The 12500-nt window shown below is 36.8% G+C and overlaps 2 protein-coding genes across 3 annotated transcripts in view; one reads left to right on the top strand and one right to left on the bottom strand.

Moving 5' to 3' along the window:
- The window catches only part of vstm2lb (V-set and transmembrane domain containing 2 like b), an 8390-nt gene extending 586 nt beyond the window's left edge, over nt 1-7804 (top strand). The window contains exons 2-4 of one of the 2 annotated variants that reach the window (NM_200496.2): nt 4951-5111; nt 5541-5585; nt 6574-7804. In NM_200496.2, coding sequence (NP_956790.2) covers nt 4951-5111; nt 5541-5585; nt 6574-6831 — 464 coding nt within the window. In that variant the 3' untranslated portion in view covers nt 6832-7804. Of the gene's footprint in view, nt 1-4950; nt 5113-5540; nt 5586-6573 lie in introns of both variants that reach the window. The other variant, XM_073952733.1, reaches the window with a different exon arrangement.
- A 3639-nt stretch (nt 7805-11443) lies between these two features.
- tgm2b (transglutaminase 2b) overlaps nt 11444-12500 on the bottom strand; it is a 29969-nt gene continuing 28912 nt past the window's right edge. Inside the window, exons 12-13 of the mRNA NM_212656.2 lie at nt 12394-12500; nt 11444-11973 (exon numbers count right to left, since the gene is read on the bottom strand). The exon at nt 12394-12500 is cut by the window's right edge and continues 30 nt beyond it. Of these exons, the coding sequence (NP_997821.2) occupies nt 11823-11973; nt 12394-12500 (258 nt within the window). The 3' untranslated portion in view covers nt 11444-11822. The remainder of the gene's footprint in view (nt 11974-12393) is intronic.

Below are 12500 nucleotides of genomic sequence, written 5' to 3'. Positions count from 1 at the left end.
CCCTGATAAGAGAAGTTATTATGCTTCTAATGCTTGTTTCATCAATAGTTTTACTCTCAAATTGAATAATTGAGCATGAAAGTAATAATAATAATACTAATGAGTCGTGCTTTTGAAAGGTACAATGCACTAATTTTTTTTTAACTTGCTCAAACTAATTTAAAATGAGCTGAAACAACACAATTCTTGAGATTTCATTGGGACAACTTAATTTTTTTATGTTCAGTCCTCAAAAATGTGTTAAAATTGTTAAGTTAACTTAATCGATGTGTTGGGACAACATGAATAAAATGTGTGGAACCCTGCATTTTCTACAGTGTGTGATGCTGGTGATCTGTGGAGGTTTGTTTGGAGGTAAAAGATGCACATTCATTCTATATTAAATGAGACATTGTGAACTCGTTGCATAAATGAAACAAATACAGAATATTAGAGTTACAGGAGGACTGTGTGAGTAAAGTAGGCTATACACAAAGTAATATATTTTGTTAACTTGATTAATGTATGCATGTTTTAGTATTGACTTTAGTACTTAGTTTTGTTTTAAGTATAATTTTTAATATCAGGAACAAACACTAAAATGGATATTAGGCAGCAGTATTTGATGAAGGGTTGACTGTGATTGTTTTTGGCATGGTTTTGAATGATTGTTTTTCTTATAAAACTCAGGGTGAGGCCATAAGTGGTTTTAAAATTAAAATTATGTAGTTTATTAAATGTTTTATGGTCAAATAGGGTTCAGGATTGTATGTATTTTGCGTTTTTCTGTTTCAGAAATTGTTTTGTCATCGTTTAATTGGTCATTTTAGGGCTGGATTGTATATTCAGTTTGATTTTAATTCTCAATTTCTTTTTTCCGTTAGTTACATTTCTGATTTAATTTCTCAATTCTTGAAATTATTAAGTGCATGTAGGTTTAATACAAATGCTATTAAAATTTAGGTGAATTTTTTTTTTATCAAAAAGCTAATTAATGAAAATAAACTGAGCCCCAGACCTTTAACCACACACCTTTATTAAACTCCCCATTCATGCAAGGAGTAGTCAGAATATAGAATATCCAATTTTCCAAATTTTGGATTTTTGGATTTTAATAATTAAATGCAAAATTACACTGTATAGTCTTCATTGTATAAACAATTAAACACAATCTTTATTAAAGTGGCAAACTCTATAATTTTTTAAATAATCAATGTTGCCACCCGTTTAATTCTGTATATATACATTCATTTTCTTGTCGGCTCAGTCCCTTTATTAATCTGGGGTCGCCACAGCGGAATAACCCGCCAACTTATCCAGCAAGTTTTTACGCAGCGGATGCCCTTCCAGCCACAACCCATCTCTGGGAAAGATCCACACACACATTCACACACGCACTCATACACTACGGACAATTTAGCCTACCCAATTCACCTGTACCGCATGTCTTTGGACTGTGGGGGAAACCGGAGTACCCGGAGGAAACCCACGTGAACGCAGGGAGAACATGCAAACTCCACACAGAAACGCCAACTGAGCCGAGGATCGAACCAGCAACCTTCTTGCTGTGTGGCGAATGTGCTACCCACTGCGCCACTGCATCGCCTATATATATATATGTGTGTGTGCACAAAATAAAAACTCTTTAAATTCATATTATGCTCTGTTTACTTTGTGGCGTTCATTCAAGTCAGGGGTGTCCAAACTTGGTCCTGAAGAGCTGGTGTTCTGCATAGTTCCAACCCCAATTAAACACACATGAACCAGCTAATCTCTTTCTTAGTATACTAGAAACTTCCAGGGAGGTGTGTTGCAGGAAGTTGGAGCTAAACTATGCAGGACCTGAGACAAATAGTGTTCATAGTACGTTTACTGGGGTCCGTTCTTCGTACCTCACTTAAATGATCTAAGATTATTTGGCTGATCCCGGATCTGTTAATCTTGATAACTGATCTCTCGCTAATTTTATTCTTCAAACAAGTTCGCGAATCAGATTAGAATGTCTGGATGAACTGATCTGAGATCGCTGCGTGTGTTGTGAAGGACAGGGGTCCGTTCTTCGTACCTCGCTTAAATGATCTAAGATGATTTGGCAGATCCTGGATCTTTTAATCTTGATAACTGATCTCTCGCTAATTTGGTTCTTCAAACAAGTTCGCGAATCAGATTAGAATGTCTGGATGAACTGATCTGAGATCGCTGCGTGTGTTGTTAAGGACAGATCTATCGATCCTCGAAATCATGATCAGCAATGCAACGATTGGCTGACGGCACAGCAGCGTAATGACATCATCTGATTAATATTCAATTATCCATGTGAGCAAAATTACATCAAATTAGCAGTAAACGGCTTGTTAAATATGACACGCAGTAACTTCACATTTGTTGTGAGCTGCAGGCTTTACACTTTCATTTGTCAAGACAAGAGTATTCATCATGTATTTCAATGCAAATCAATGTATTTAGTTCTACATTTAGAAAAGATTTTCTTTATTATAGTACAGTTTTTTAATCGGTGTAAAGAATAACTGGTTGTTTCCAAAAGCATTTTGATATTGGTAAAGGCGTCTGCAACTTTTTTGAAGCATCAAATCACCGGCATATTAACTGTCAAAACATGTTTATGACTGCATAAATGTATTATTGCTTTTAAAAAAAGTGATACATATTGTGCATTTCTATTATACACAATTTGTACTAAAGCGATCTAAAAAGTTCATATCAATAAGTTTTCTCTTTGCACCACCAGGTGGCAGTCTTTGTACTTTCATTTCGAGGGTGCAGATTGCATACGTTATATTAATATGTAAAACTTTATTTATTTTATTAATGACTATAACTTTAAATATATAGTTAAAAACTACTATTTTGTAGTGTATAAGTGTATATAACTTTTACTGTAAGAAAATATCAGAACTCGGTACATACTTTCTGTATTATCTTTGCTTGAACTGAGCCGATCTAATCCTGTTTATATGAATTGAACCTGCTCCCGATCAGGTTTGACCTAGCAGATCTGTTGCCATGACAACAACTCTCGGATCAGCTTTGAAGAACGAAACGATCCTGGATCGTGTCAAATCGTCAATATCCAAATCCAGCTAACTGAGTAATCCACGTACGAAGAACGGACCCCAGATCTATCGATCCTCGAAATCATGATCAGCAATGCAACGATTGGCTGACGGCACAGCAGCGTAATGACATCATCTGATTAATATTCAATTATCCATGTGAGCAAAATTACATCAAATTAGCAGTAAACCGTTTGTTAAATATGACACGCAATAACCTTCCACATTTGTTGTGAGCTGCAGGCTTTACACTTTCATGTGTCAAGAGTATTTATCATGTATTTCAATGCAAATCAATGTATTTAGTTCTACATTTAGAGAATATTTTCTTTAATATAGTAGCCGGTTTTTAATCGGTGTAAAGAATAACTGGTTGTTTACAAAAGCGTTTCCATATTGGTAAAGGCGTCTGCAACTTTTTTGTGAAGCATCAAATCACCGGAATATTACCAATCAAAACATGTTTATGACTGCTGAAATGTATTATTGCTTTAAAAAAGTCACATATTGTGCATTTCTATTATACACAATTTGTACTAAAGCGATCTAAAAAGTTCATATCAATAAGTTTTCTCTTTGCACCACCAGGTGGCAGTCTTTGTACTTTCATTTCGAGGGTGCAGATTGCATACGTGTTATTAATATGTATAACTTAATTTATTTTATTAATGACTATAACTTTGTATATATATATATATATATATAGTTAAAAATATGTACTATTTTCCCAAATGTATATAACTACTACTGTAAGAAAATATCAGAATTCGGTGTATACTTTCTGTATTATCTTTACTTGAACTAAGCCGATCTAATCCTGTTTATATGAATTGAACCTGCTCCCAATCAGGTTTGAGCTAGCAGAACTGTTGCTATGACAACAACTCTCGGATCAGTTTTGAAGAACGAAACGATCCTGGATCGTGTCAAATCGTCAATATCCAAATCCAGCTAACTGAGTAATCCACGTACGAAGAACGGACCCCTGGAGTCTTGCTTCTAATTTATTATTCTGCATTTATATTCACAAGAATGAGTGATCAATAATCCCAGTGTCAAGATATGCCGTGATTACAACTTCTTAAACACTTTATAAACACCTATAGAGAGATGGTGCTGTATAGACAGGTGACCTTATGAACATTTTCGGTATGATGGAAGAAAATCCAGCAATCAGAAAGTGTGAGCTGATAGAGTGTGTGTCAGACAATAACACTGCAGTGTTATAGACTCTGGATAATTACCTTTTACTCTGAGCGAATGGTGACTGTGCATATTAATGACCAGAGGAGAAACAAAGAAAACAGATGCTCACGGTGTACATTCTCATTACAGAAACAAAGCAGAAATCGGGGAGTAATTACCGGCGTGCAGAGGGAAAAGATCTTCATACTGTATGCCTTCCAGAGTCTCAATATGAAGATCAGATCATGTTGAGGCATTTCTTGAATATATTTAATTTCCTCTAACTCACAGGTGTCAAACTCAGTTCCAAAAGGGCCGCAGCCCTGCACAGTTTTGTTCCAACCCTAATTAAACACACCTGATCAAACTAATTGAGTCCTTCAGGCTTGTTTGAAACCTACAGGTAAGTGTGTTAGAGCAGGGTTGGAACTAAACTGTGCAGGGCTTCGGCCCTGCAGGAATTGAGTTTCACACCCCTGCTCTAACTTATTAATAATAATAATTCCAGTTCGTATTTTGTAATGTCAATATTAATATGAAAATGGTGTACTTAAATGTGTGTATATGATCTCATGCTGACTTTATTGTGTGTGTGTGTGTGTGTGTGTGTGTGTGTGTGTGTGTGTGTGTGTGTGTGTGTGTGTGTGTGTGTGTGTGTGTGTGTGTGTGTGTGTGTGTGTGTGTGTGTGTGTGTGTGTGTGTGTGTTTGCAGCTCTGTTTACGGAGGTTCCCGCTGATGTGTTTTCTCGAGCCGGAGAAGATGTGGAGATGAGCTGCTCCTTCAGAGGATCCAGTTCCTCGTCCGTCTCACTGGAGATCCAGTGGTGGTACAGCAGACAATGGGCGGAGCCATTGCCGTGGGCAACCAATCAGGAAAGACACACTTTCGCATAATCATTTGTTCTTTACCTTATGCAAATTGTTTGGTGCAGTTTTACCAGAAAAGGTTTTCGCATTTTTAATAAAAAAAATAATTACATTTTAAAATATTGTTTATATATTTATTTATTTTTAAATGAAAAGTACCAAAGAAGAATTATTTTTTTATTTTAATGAAGAACAAGTAAAAAAAACCTAAATTAAGATTTATGCTGCAATGGAAAAGTAGTGTGTTAGAATGTAAAAAATCAAGTTTAGTGTGAAGTTGTTGTTTTTTGCCACAAAAAACATTGGATGCTAACATGGCAATAAAATAAGTATTTTTTTTACAGTATTTGTTCAGGCTACTGGATATTTGGTATGCATGTATTTAGCTGTAGTATAAATTAGTTTGTGGTTTTAAATGCTGTTTTGTGTCTACAGGTGGTTTCACAGGAAAATGCATCAAAGGGGGCGACTAAAATCAGTGTGAGTTTTCCCTTCTCTCTTGCTGTGTCTCTCTCTTTATATATATATATATATATATATATACACATACACACACACACACACACACACACTCACTCATGCATACAGTATGTATGTGTTTGAATATGCACTTAACATTTACGTTCTCTCTTCTGCCTGTTAATAAATAAAGAATACTTGACTGTTTAAATACTGATCTGTTTAATTGTTTAAAAATTATTAAAAAAATAATTTTGATACAAATTATTTTATAAATATAAAAAAAAATTATTTTGTTTTTTAATAATTCAACGGACTGAAGTCAACTACTCTGCTTTATACTTTTTTTCTTTACAGCCACTGTTCAGATGTTGTATTTTATTAATTTGTCAGGTTTATGTCCTTAAACTGCTCCTGTGAAGCACTAGTTTCTTACATCTCATCTAAAGCCTTCTGTTGTGTTTTGATGTGATTTTTGACTGTTGTAGCTGTGAAACTTCTCCAATCGTTCAGCGTAGTAATATGGAGCTGTAATGTGCTCAAAACCGGCCGGAACTACTTTAGCTGTGTGTTTATCTGAACCTTATAAAGTAGCTCCTCCTCTTTTTAAAAGAATCAGCCAATGGACTTTTGTTTTATCACGGCTCTGCCAATGAGAATAATTGAGTTAGAGTGCATCAAATGAAAAGCAAAGAAAAAGCGTCTTGAAGGGGGCGGGGCATGTCAAACACTAGAGAGCATTTGATGAGAAACCGAAGAATGAGGTGAAGTCAAAAAAAAAAGTGAGACTGCAATGGATGTTTATATTTTCTAAGCTCTGATTTTGTCATTGTAGCACACTAGCTGTTCTAAAAAGTAACATACTGATATGAACATTTACAAAAACAATCAAAAATCATAGAATCACCCTCCATTTCTGAGGGATTATCTTAAAAAAAATGTTAGTCAGCCAATCAGAATGAAGCATTCAACAGCCCTGTGATATTATATTTCATATGGATGTTTTAAGGTGGTGAAGGTGGTTGGCAGCAACATCTCACACAAGCTTCGTCTGTCCAATGTCAAGCCATCAGACGAGGGAACATACGAGTGTCGGGTCATTGACTTCAGTGAAAACCGAGTCCAGCGGCATCAAGTCCAGGCGTACCTGCAGATCCAGCGGACAGAAGAGGAGACCTCAGAAAACCAGCAGAAGAAAGAAAAGCAGATCCTTCATCATCATCATCCTCATCATCTGTATGAGGAGAACAAAACCAGAACACAATAATTAGATGCGAATTGCAATGTCGCATAAAACATTTGCAGATAAAGCAGCGTTTCCATCCAATGAGAAACAGAAGAGAACAAAATCATCACTTCCTGATGAACTGCCGGCAAATATCAGACAGAAAAATGTACCTTGCAATAGGAGAAGCCACTGGGGGCCTTTTATCTTGTCTAATACTTAACTTAAGATGATGAAGATGATGAAAAGAAATGATCCAGCTGTCTGTAGATTTAAAGAATTGTTCCTCCTCTTTATAACAATGAACCTGTGCTGTGAATGTTTGACGTAATCTGAACTGAAACATGAAGAGAGGGCAGGACATGGAGTAGCTCCTCCCCTTTTGTAAAAATCAGCCAATAGCGTTTTGTTTTGATCACAGCTCTGCCAGTGAGAGTGGATGAGCTCAAGTGCATCAAATGAAAAGCAAACGAGAAGGGGGTGGGGCATGTCAGATACTAGAGAGCATTTGATTGGTCAAGATTTGTTGAGAAACTCAAGTATAAGCTGATGTAAAAAAATCCTCGATCCATTTATTGTAGGCAAATGGTGACTAATGGCAAGATTTGGATGTTTAAATCGGGTTTATATCTTCTAAATGGTAATTGTTTTGGAGCACACTAGCTTAGAGAGATCCTGAACTAACAATACTGATAGTAACATCTAAAAATCTTTATTTAAATTTTACAGGAACTTTTGTGTGGGTAAACATTAGTTTAAAAACAATAGAAAGAATAGTCTTAATTTTAGCAAATGTCGCCTTTAAAGGAGGGCAATAATGAAATAAAACAGCAGATATTAATTCAGGAGCTGATTTAAGCTATATATTAATATATTGATTAGAAATGAGGACAAAAAGGACTGAATGAACATGTATTTTACCTTTTACTGCTTTATTTGCATGCTTTTTGTATTAATCTGTTTTGCCAAAATATGTTGGTAAATGGGACAACATGGTGACTTGTGTGTGTGTGTGTGTGTGTGTGTGTGTGTGTGTGTGTGTGTGTGTGTGTGTGTGTGTGTGTGTGTGTGTGTGTGTGTGTGTGTGTGTGTGTGTGTGTGTGTGTGTGTGTGTGTGTGTGTGTGTGTGTGTGTGTGTGTGTGTGTGTGTGTGTGTGTGCGCGCGCGCGCGCGTGTGTGTAACGCATATTTTGAGAATTAAATTTCACCTAAACCTAGTTTGGGGCAATTTATTTGCCCTTTTTTGTGGTTGATGTTTTGTGAAGTTAAGATGAATGTGTGTTTTATTAAACTTTTAGACAGATCTCTGTCTGTTAATGGCTTTTCCATGACAGTCCAGTGGTTGTAGTGATGTTGAACTGATTTTAATGATGAATCTTCTGTATATCTGTTTAGTTCTGCTTTATTGTTCTCTCTGTTTTACCCATAAACATAACAACTACAGTCATATAAACAAATGAACCAATACTGTCGTTTTCTACAACTATTGCTTTATACAATACACCACATTTACAGTAGTAAACACGGGGCATTCATTAACAAAGTGTTGAAAAATAATATATACAGTTTCATGCACTATAGTATGGCTCAAAATCACTATAGTCATTAGTACTTTTTCATGTGACTCAAGTCACTTTCTTAAACTTCTGTTGATATTTATTTAATAAGCCATAAACTCTTTAAAACATGTATCAGTGTCATGGTATGATATGTATGAACACTCATGAGTATTTTATGATTATTTTTAAAGTCTAAAATAATTTTTAAAGCTTGATGTATGTGTGTGTTGTGTGCAAGAATCTTTGTAAAAGTGTGTGATGCAACACTGCCCTCCTCTGGATAAACTTGCACTCTTGCATCCATAATTCCCAGCAGACAAGTTCCAGCAAGTGGTTCTATCTCGACGTGTTGTGTTCTGCTTTCATGACATCTTGTACATTTTATCTGACATAATTGTTGACAACTCGGGTACTAGATAATAAAACTTTTAGGTAATCTACATGTTTAGGTAGTTCAACTACAGTTACACTTTAAATAACTTATTGAAACTGTTCTGTATAACAATTTAAGAGAAGTTCAGTAATTGTATTTTTGTTATACAAACATATTTTGCAGAATAATTCAAATTTTCTAAAAAAAAAAAAAAAAAAAAAACTTATCAAATGAACATGCTTTTAAACTATGAATTGAGTTAGAAATTATTCAGTGACAATAGTTTATTGTACCACACACACACACACACACAATACTTACCCTACACTGTAACACTGAGTCTAGACTGAAGGTCGAACAGTGCACCTTTAGAAATAAACTCTGGAGATGACCAGCTAAAACCAGGTTTAAGTTAGACCTAGCTGGTTTGGCCGTGCTCTCAGCCTGGTGTGTGTGTTTTTTGTGAACTACCCCTTTCAGCTAATTTCTTTGACCAAGACCAACAGAAGTAATTCAATACTCTTCAAGCAGATGACATTGAAGAATAGCCTAATTCATCCCCACTACAAAAAAAAAAAAAATATGTTCAAAAGCTTTTTGACACCTTCAGGTATGAAAAAGTAAGATGTGAGTCAGCTGTCAGACTGCGGGATGAAATAAACCCTGTGGAATGTTTATCCAGTGAAAACCTGAGCTACACAAGAAGAAGAGGCTTTTAAAATTCAACATATCAAAAATAGAAGCACTCCTTTAACTCAAAACAATATCTCTGTTCATCATGAGAGACTTAATAACCCTTTACTGAACACTCTTTGGAGTTTCATTGTCTGCGGTTTGCATGTTTGATTAATCTGTAGCCTACATTAGGAAATGCAAGGACTATTGGGAGGGTTCATTTATTACTTTCTTTGAAAGAATGGCGAATGTGGCCAGAAAATGATGGCAAATATGTGGTGATTAGTCTGTAAATGTTTATGTGCTATAGCAACAGAGCTAGCGTTCAGGAAACGGCTTCCTGTTCGCCGCCCGGCTAACTTCCTGTGCTGGCAGACGAACTGTTAAATGTGTCGAGATAAACTTCATAACCTTTAGTGTTTGTGTAATTCTGGCCAACATTTTCTTTAGGTTCAACTTCAGCATGTACTAATCTGTACAACGCTATTGTAGTACTAGCGCCGGCCGTATGTTGATGCTGGTCTGGTGCTGGTCAGCATTAAAACATAACCTACCTTAACAGCATAAGCAGTTTTTTTCTCTCAGCAGGGATCTATAGCAATAAATTATGCATAATTAATTAAGGTTACACTTTATTTTGATGGTTCGTTTCTTAAATTTAAGTTATTGCAACTAATTCTCAGATTAAAAGTAGAAGGTTGCCCTAGTATACTGAAAAATCCAGCTTAAACCAGCCTAGGCTGGTTGGCTAGTTTTAGCTGGTCGGCCAGGCTGGTTTTAGAGGGGTACATTTTGGCCATTTACAGGCTGGTGTCCAGCCATTTCCAGCCTGGTCTTAGCTGGTCAGGCTGGGAGAAGACCAGCTAAAACCAGCTTGAGCAGCCTAGCCAGACTGGGAGCCCAGCCAAAACCAGCTATGTCCAGCTAAAACCAGGCAGGTCAAGCTGGTTTTTACTGGATTTAGCTGGTCATTTTTCAGCCTGACCAGCTAAGACCAGGCTAGATATGGCCAAAACCCCTCTAAAACCAGGCTGGTCGACCAGCTAAAACCAGCCAACCAACCTAGGCTGGTTTAAGCTGGATTTTTCATTAGGTTGGGGTTAAGGTTAAGTTGACATCTACTTGCAAAGTTTCTTATAGTCAGTTAAATGTCTGTTGAAGGACTGTAAATGTCAGTATCAACAGATATTAAGCAGTCTACTAATACTCACATCAAAATAAAGTGTCCTTAATTAAACCCAACCTGCAACACTTTAATGTTGACATCAGTGAATGCATAATTACATGCAACTAATCCACATTCTAACCCTAGTTATTGGCTATAAATATATGTAATGCATTACTCAGTTTTGAATAGTTACACTATAACAAAGTACAGGTTAACTTAACATGTAACCCTAACATGCATGCCTTTACACATGTCTCATGAGACGTTAAACCGAGGTCCTGACTCTCTGTGGTCGTTAAAAATCACAAGAGTAGGGGTTTAAGCCCGGCATCCTGCCCAAATTTGCCCACTGGCCTCTGTCTATCATGGCCTTCTAACTCTCCCCATAATACAATTGGCTTCATCACTCTGTCTCCTCTCCACCAATCAGCTGGTGTGTGGTGGGCGAACTGGCGCAAAATGGCTGCTGTCATGTCATCCAGGTGGATGCTGCGCACTGGTGGTAAGGAGATTTTTCTCTATGTGTAAAGTGCTTTGAGTGCCCAGAAAAGCGCTATATAAATGTAAAGAATTATTATTATTACTATAGATGTACATGTAGATAATTAATATTGCTACTTAATATCGGTTCGCTGTAATTAAGACACTAAAATAAAATGTGAGGAAAACATCAGGTCAAAACATAGGATTTAAAATGATAGGATAAAACGTAAAGACAAGCCTGTGTATATTTTACATACAGCTGCTGGTTAGTTAGAATTTTTCAGGTTTAAATTAAATAAAATATCAATCATTCAAACGTTATTCTAATGTAGTTGTCATACACTATGTAATGAATAATGTAGAGCAGTTCCTCATGAGATGAAAACACTCCATGAATGATTACAGCATCATTTTAATGTAAAAATTACAGATGAATATAAAATTTTTATATATATTTCAAGCAAAAACAACATGAGCATGCAGAATTTACTGTATATGGCCTAAAATCTCAGTCAGACTTCCATGCACAATTTAATTTGTTGCAAAAACAAATGTCCAAACACATCCAGGAATGTGTATATTTCAGAGTCCTAAAAAGATTTCTAGTCATTAATAGTTGTGTGTTGTGTGCTTGAAAACTCTTGTGTGTGTGCGGTGTGTCCCACTACAGAAGCGTGGAGTTTCACATTCTTACAAAAATACAGTATATGAAAGAGAAGGTAAATCTCTGTGAATAATGACAGGTATACAATGGAAGACTGATGGCTTGACGTGCTCATTTCCCGATGATGACGTTCCTGTATCCTCGAACGTGGCCCAGCTTGTCGCTGTTGAAGTCCACGAGGAGTTTGCGCAGGCCAGACTGAGTGGGAGTGAAGTAGATTTTGGCTTTGGCCTCCTGCCCCGGTTCAATGCTGGAATCCAGTCTGAGACGTATAAACATTCACAGTTAGAAATCAGGCAGATTAGATTCTTCTCATATTACCTGCCTGAATGCTGTTTATTTAAATGTAAACTAGAGAAGTGTGCAGAGAAGCATGCAGCAGAGCTGGACTGTGTTTAAATAACAGCTTTTTAAGGAAAAGAATGATCGAAATGGGTGGCATGGTGGCGCACTGTGGCCTCACAGCATGAACTTCGCTAGTTGGACCAGTTTGCATTTCTGTGTGGAGTTTGCATGTTCTCCTCATGTTGGCGTGGGTTTCCTCCGGGTGCTCCGGTTTCCCCCACAGGGTCATTTGTAGTATATGTATCCCAAAAACATAAACCCCTGAGTTCTGGGAGTGTGTTCTATATATCATCTCTCAGTCTCCGCGGTGTGTTTTCTCAGTCTTGTGAGCTCTTACGTGTGTGTGATGCTGTCTCCACCGGTCAGGTTTGCTCCCTCTATAGTGAAGCAGCAGCTCTGTAAGGCTTCAGGCAGTGGGTTCTGGATAGTGAGCTCCGCCGCCAG

Source organism: Danio rerio, chromosome 6, assembly GCF_049306965.1.
Source record: "Danio rerio strain Tuebingen ecotype United States chromosome 6, GRCz12tu, whole genome shotgun sequence".
NCBI lineage: Eukaryota > Metazoa > Chordata > Actinopteri > Cypriniformes > Danionidae > Danio > Danio rerio.
Note: the sequence above shows the minus strand (reverse complement) of the source record. Positions and strands in the feature narration are given on the sequence as shown.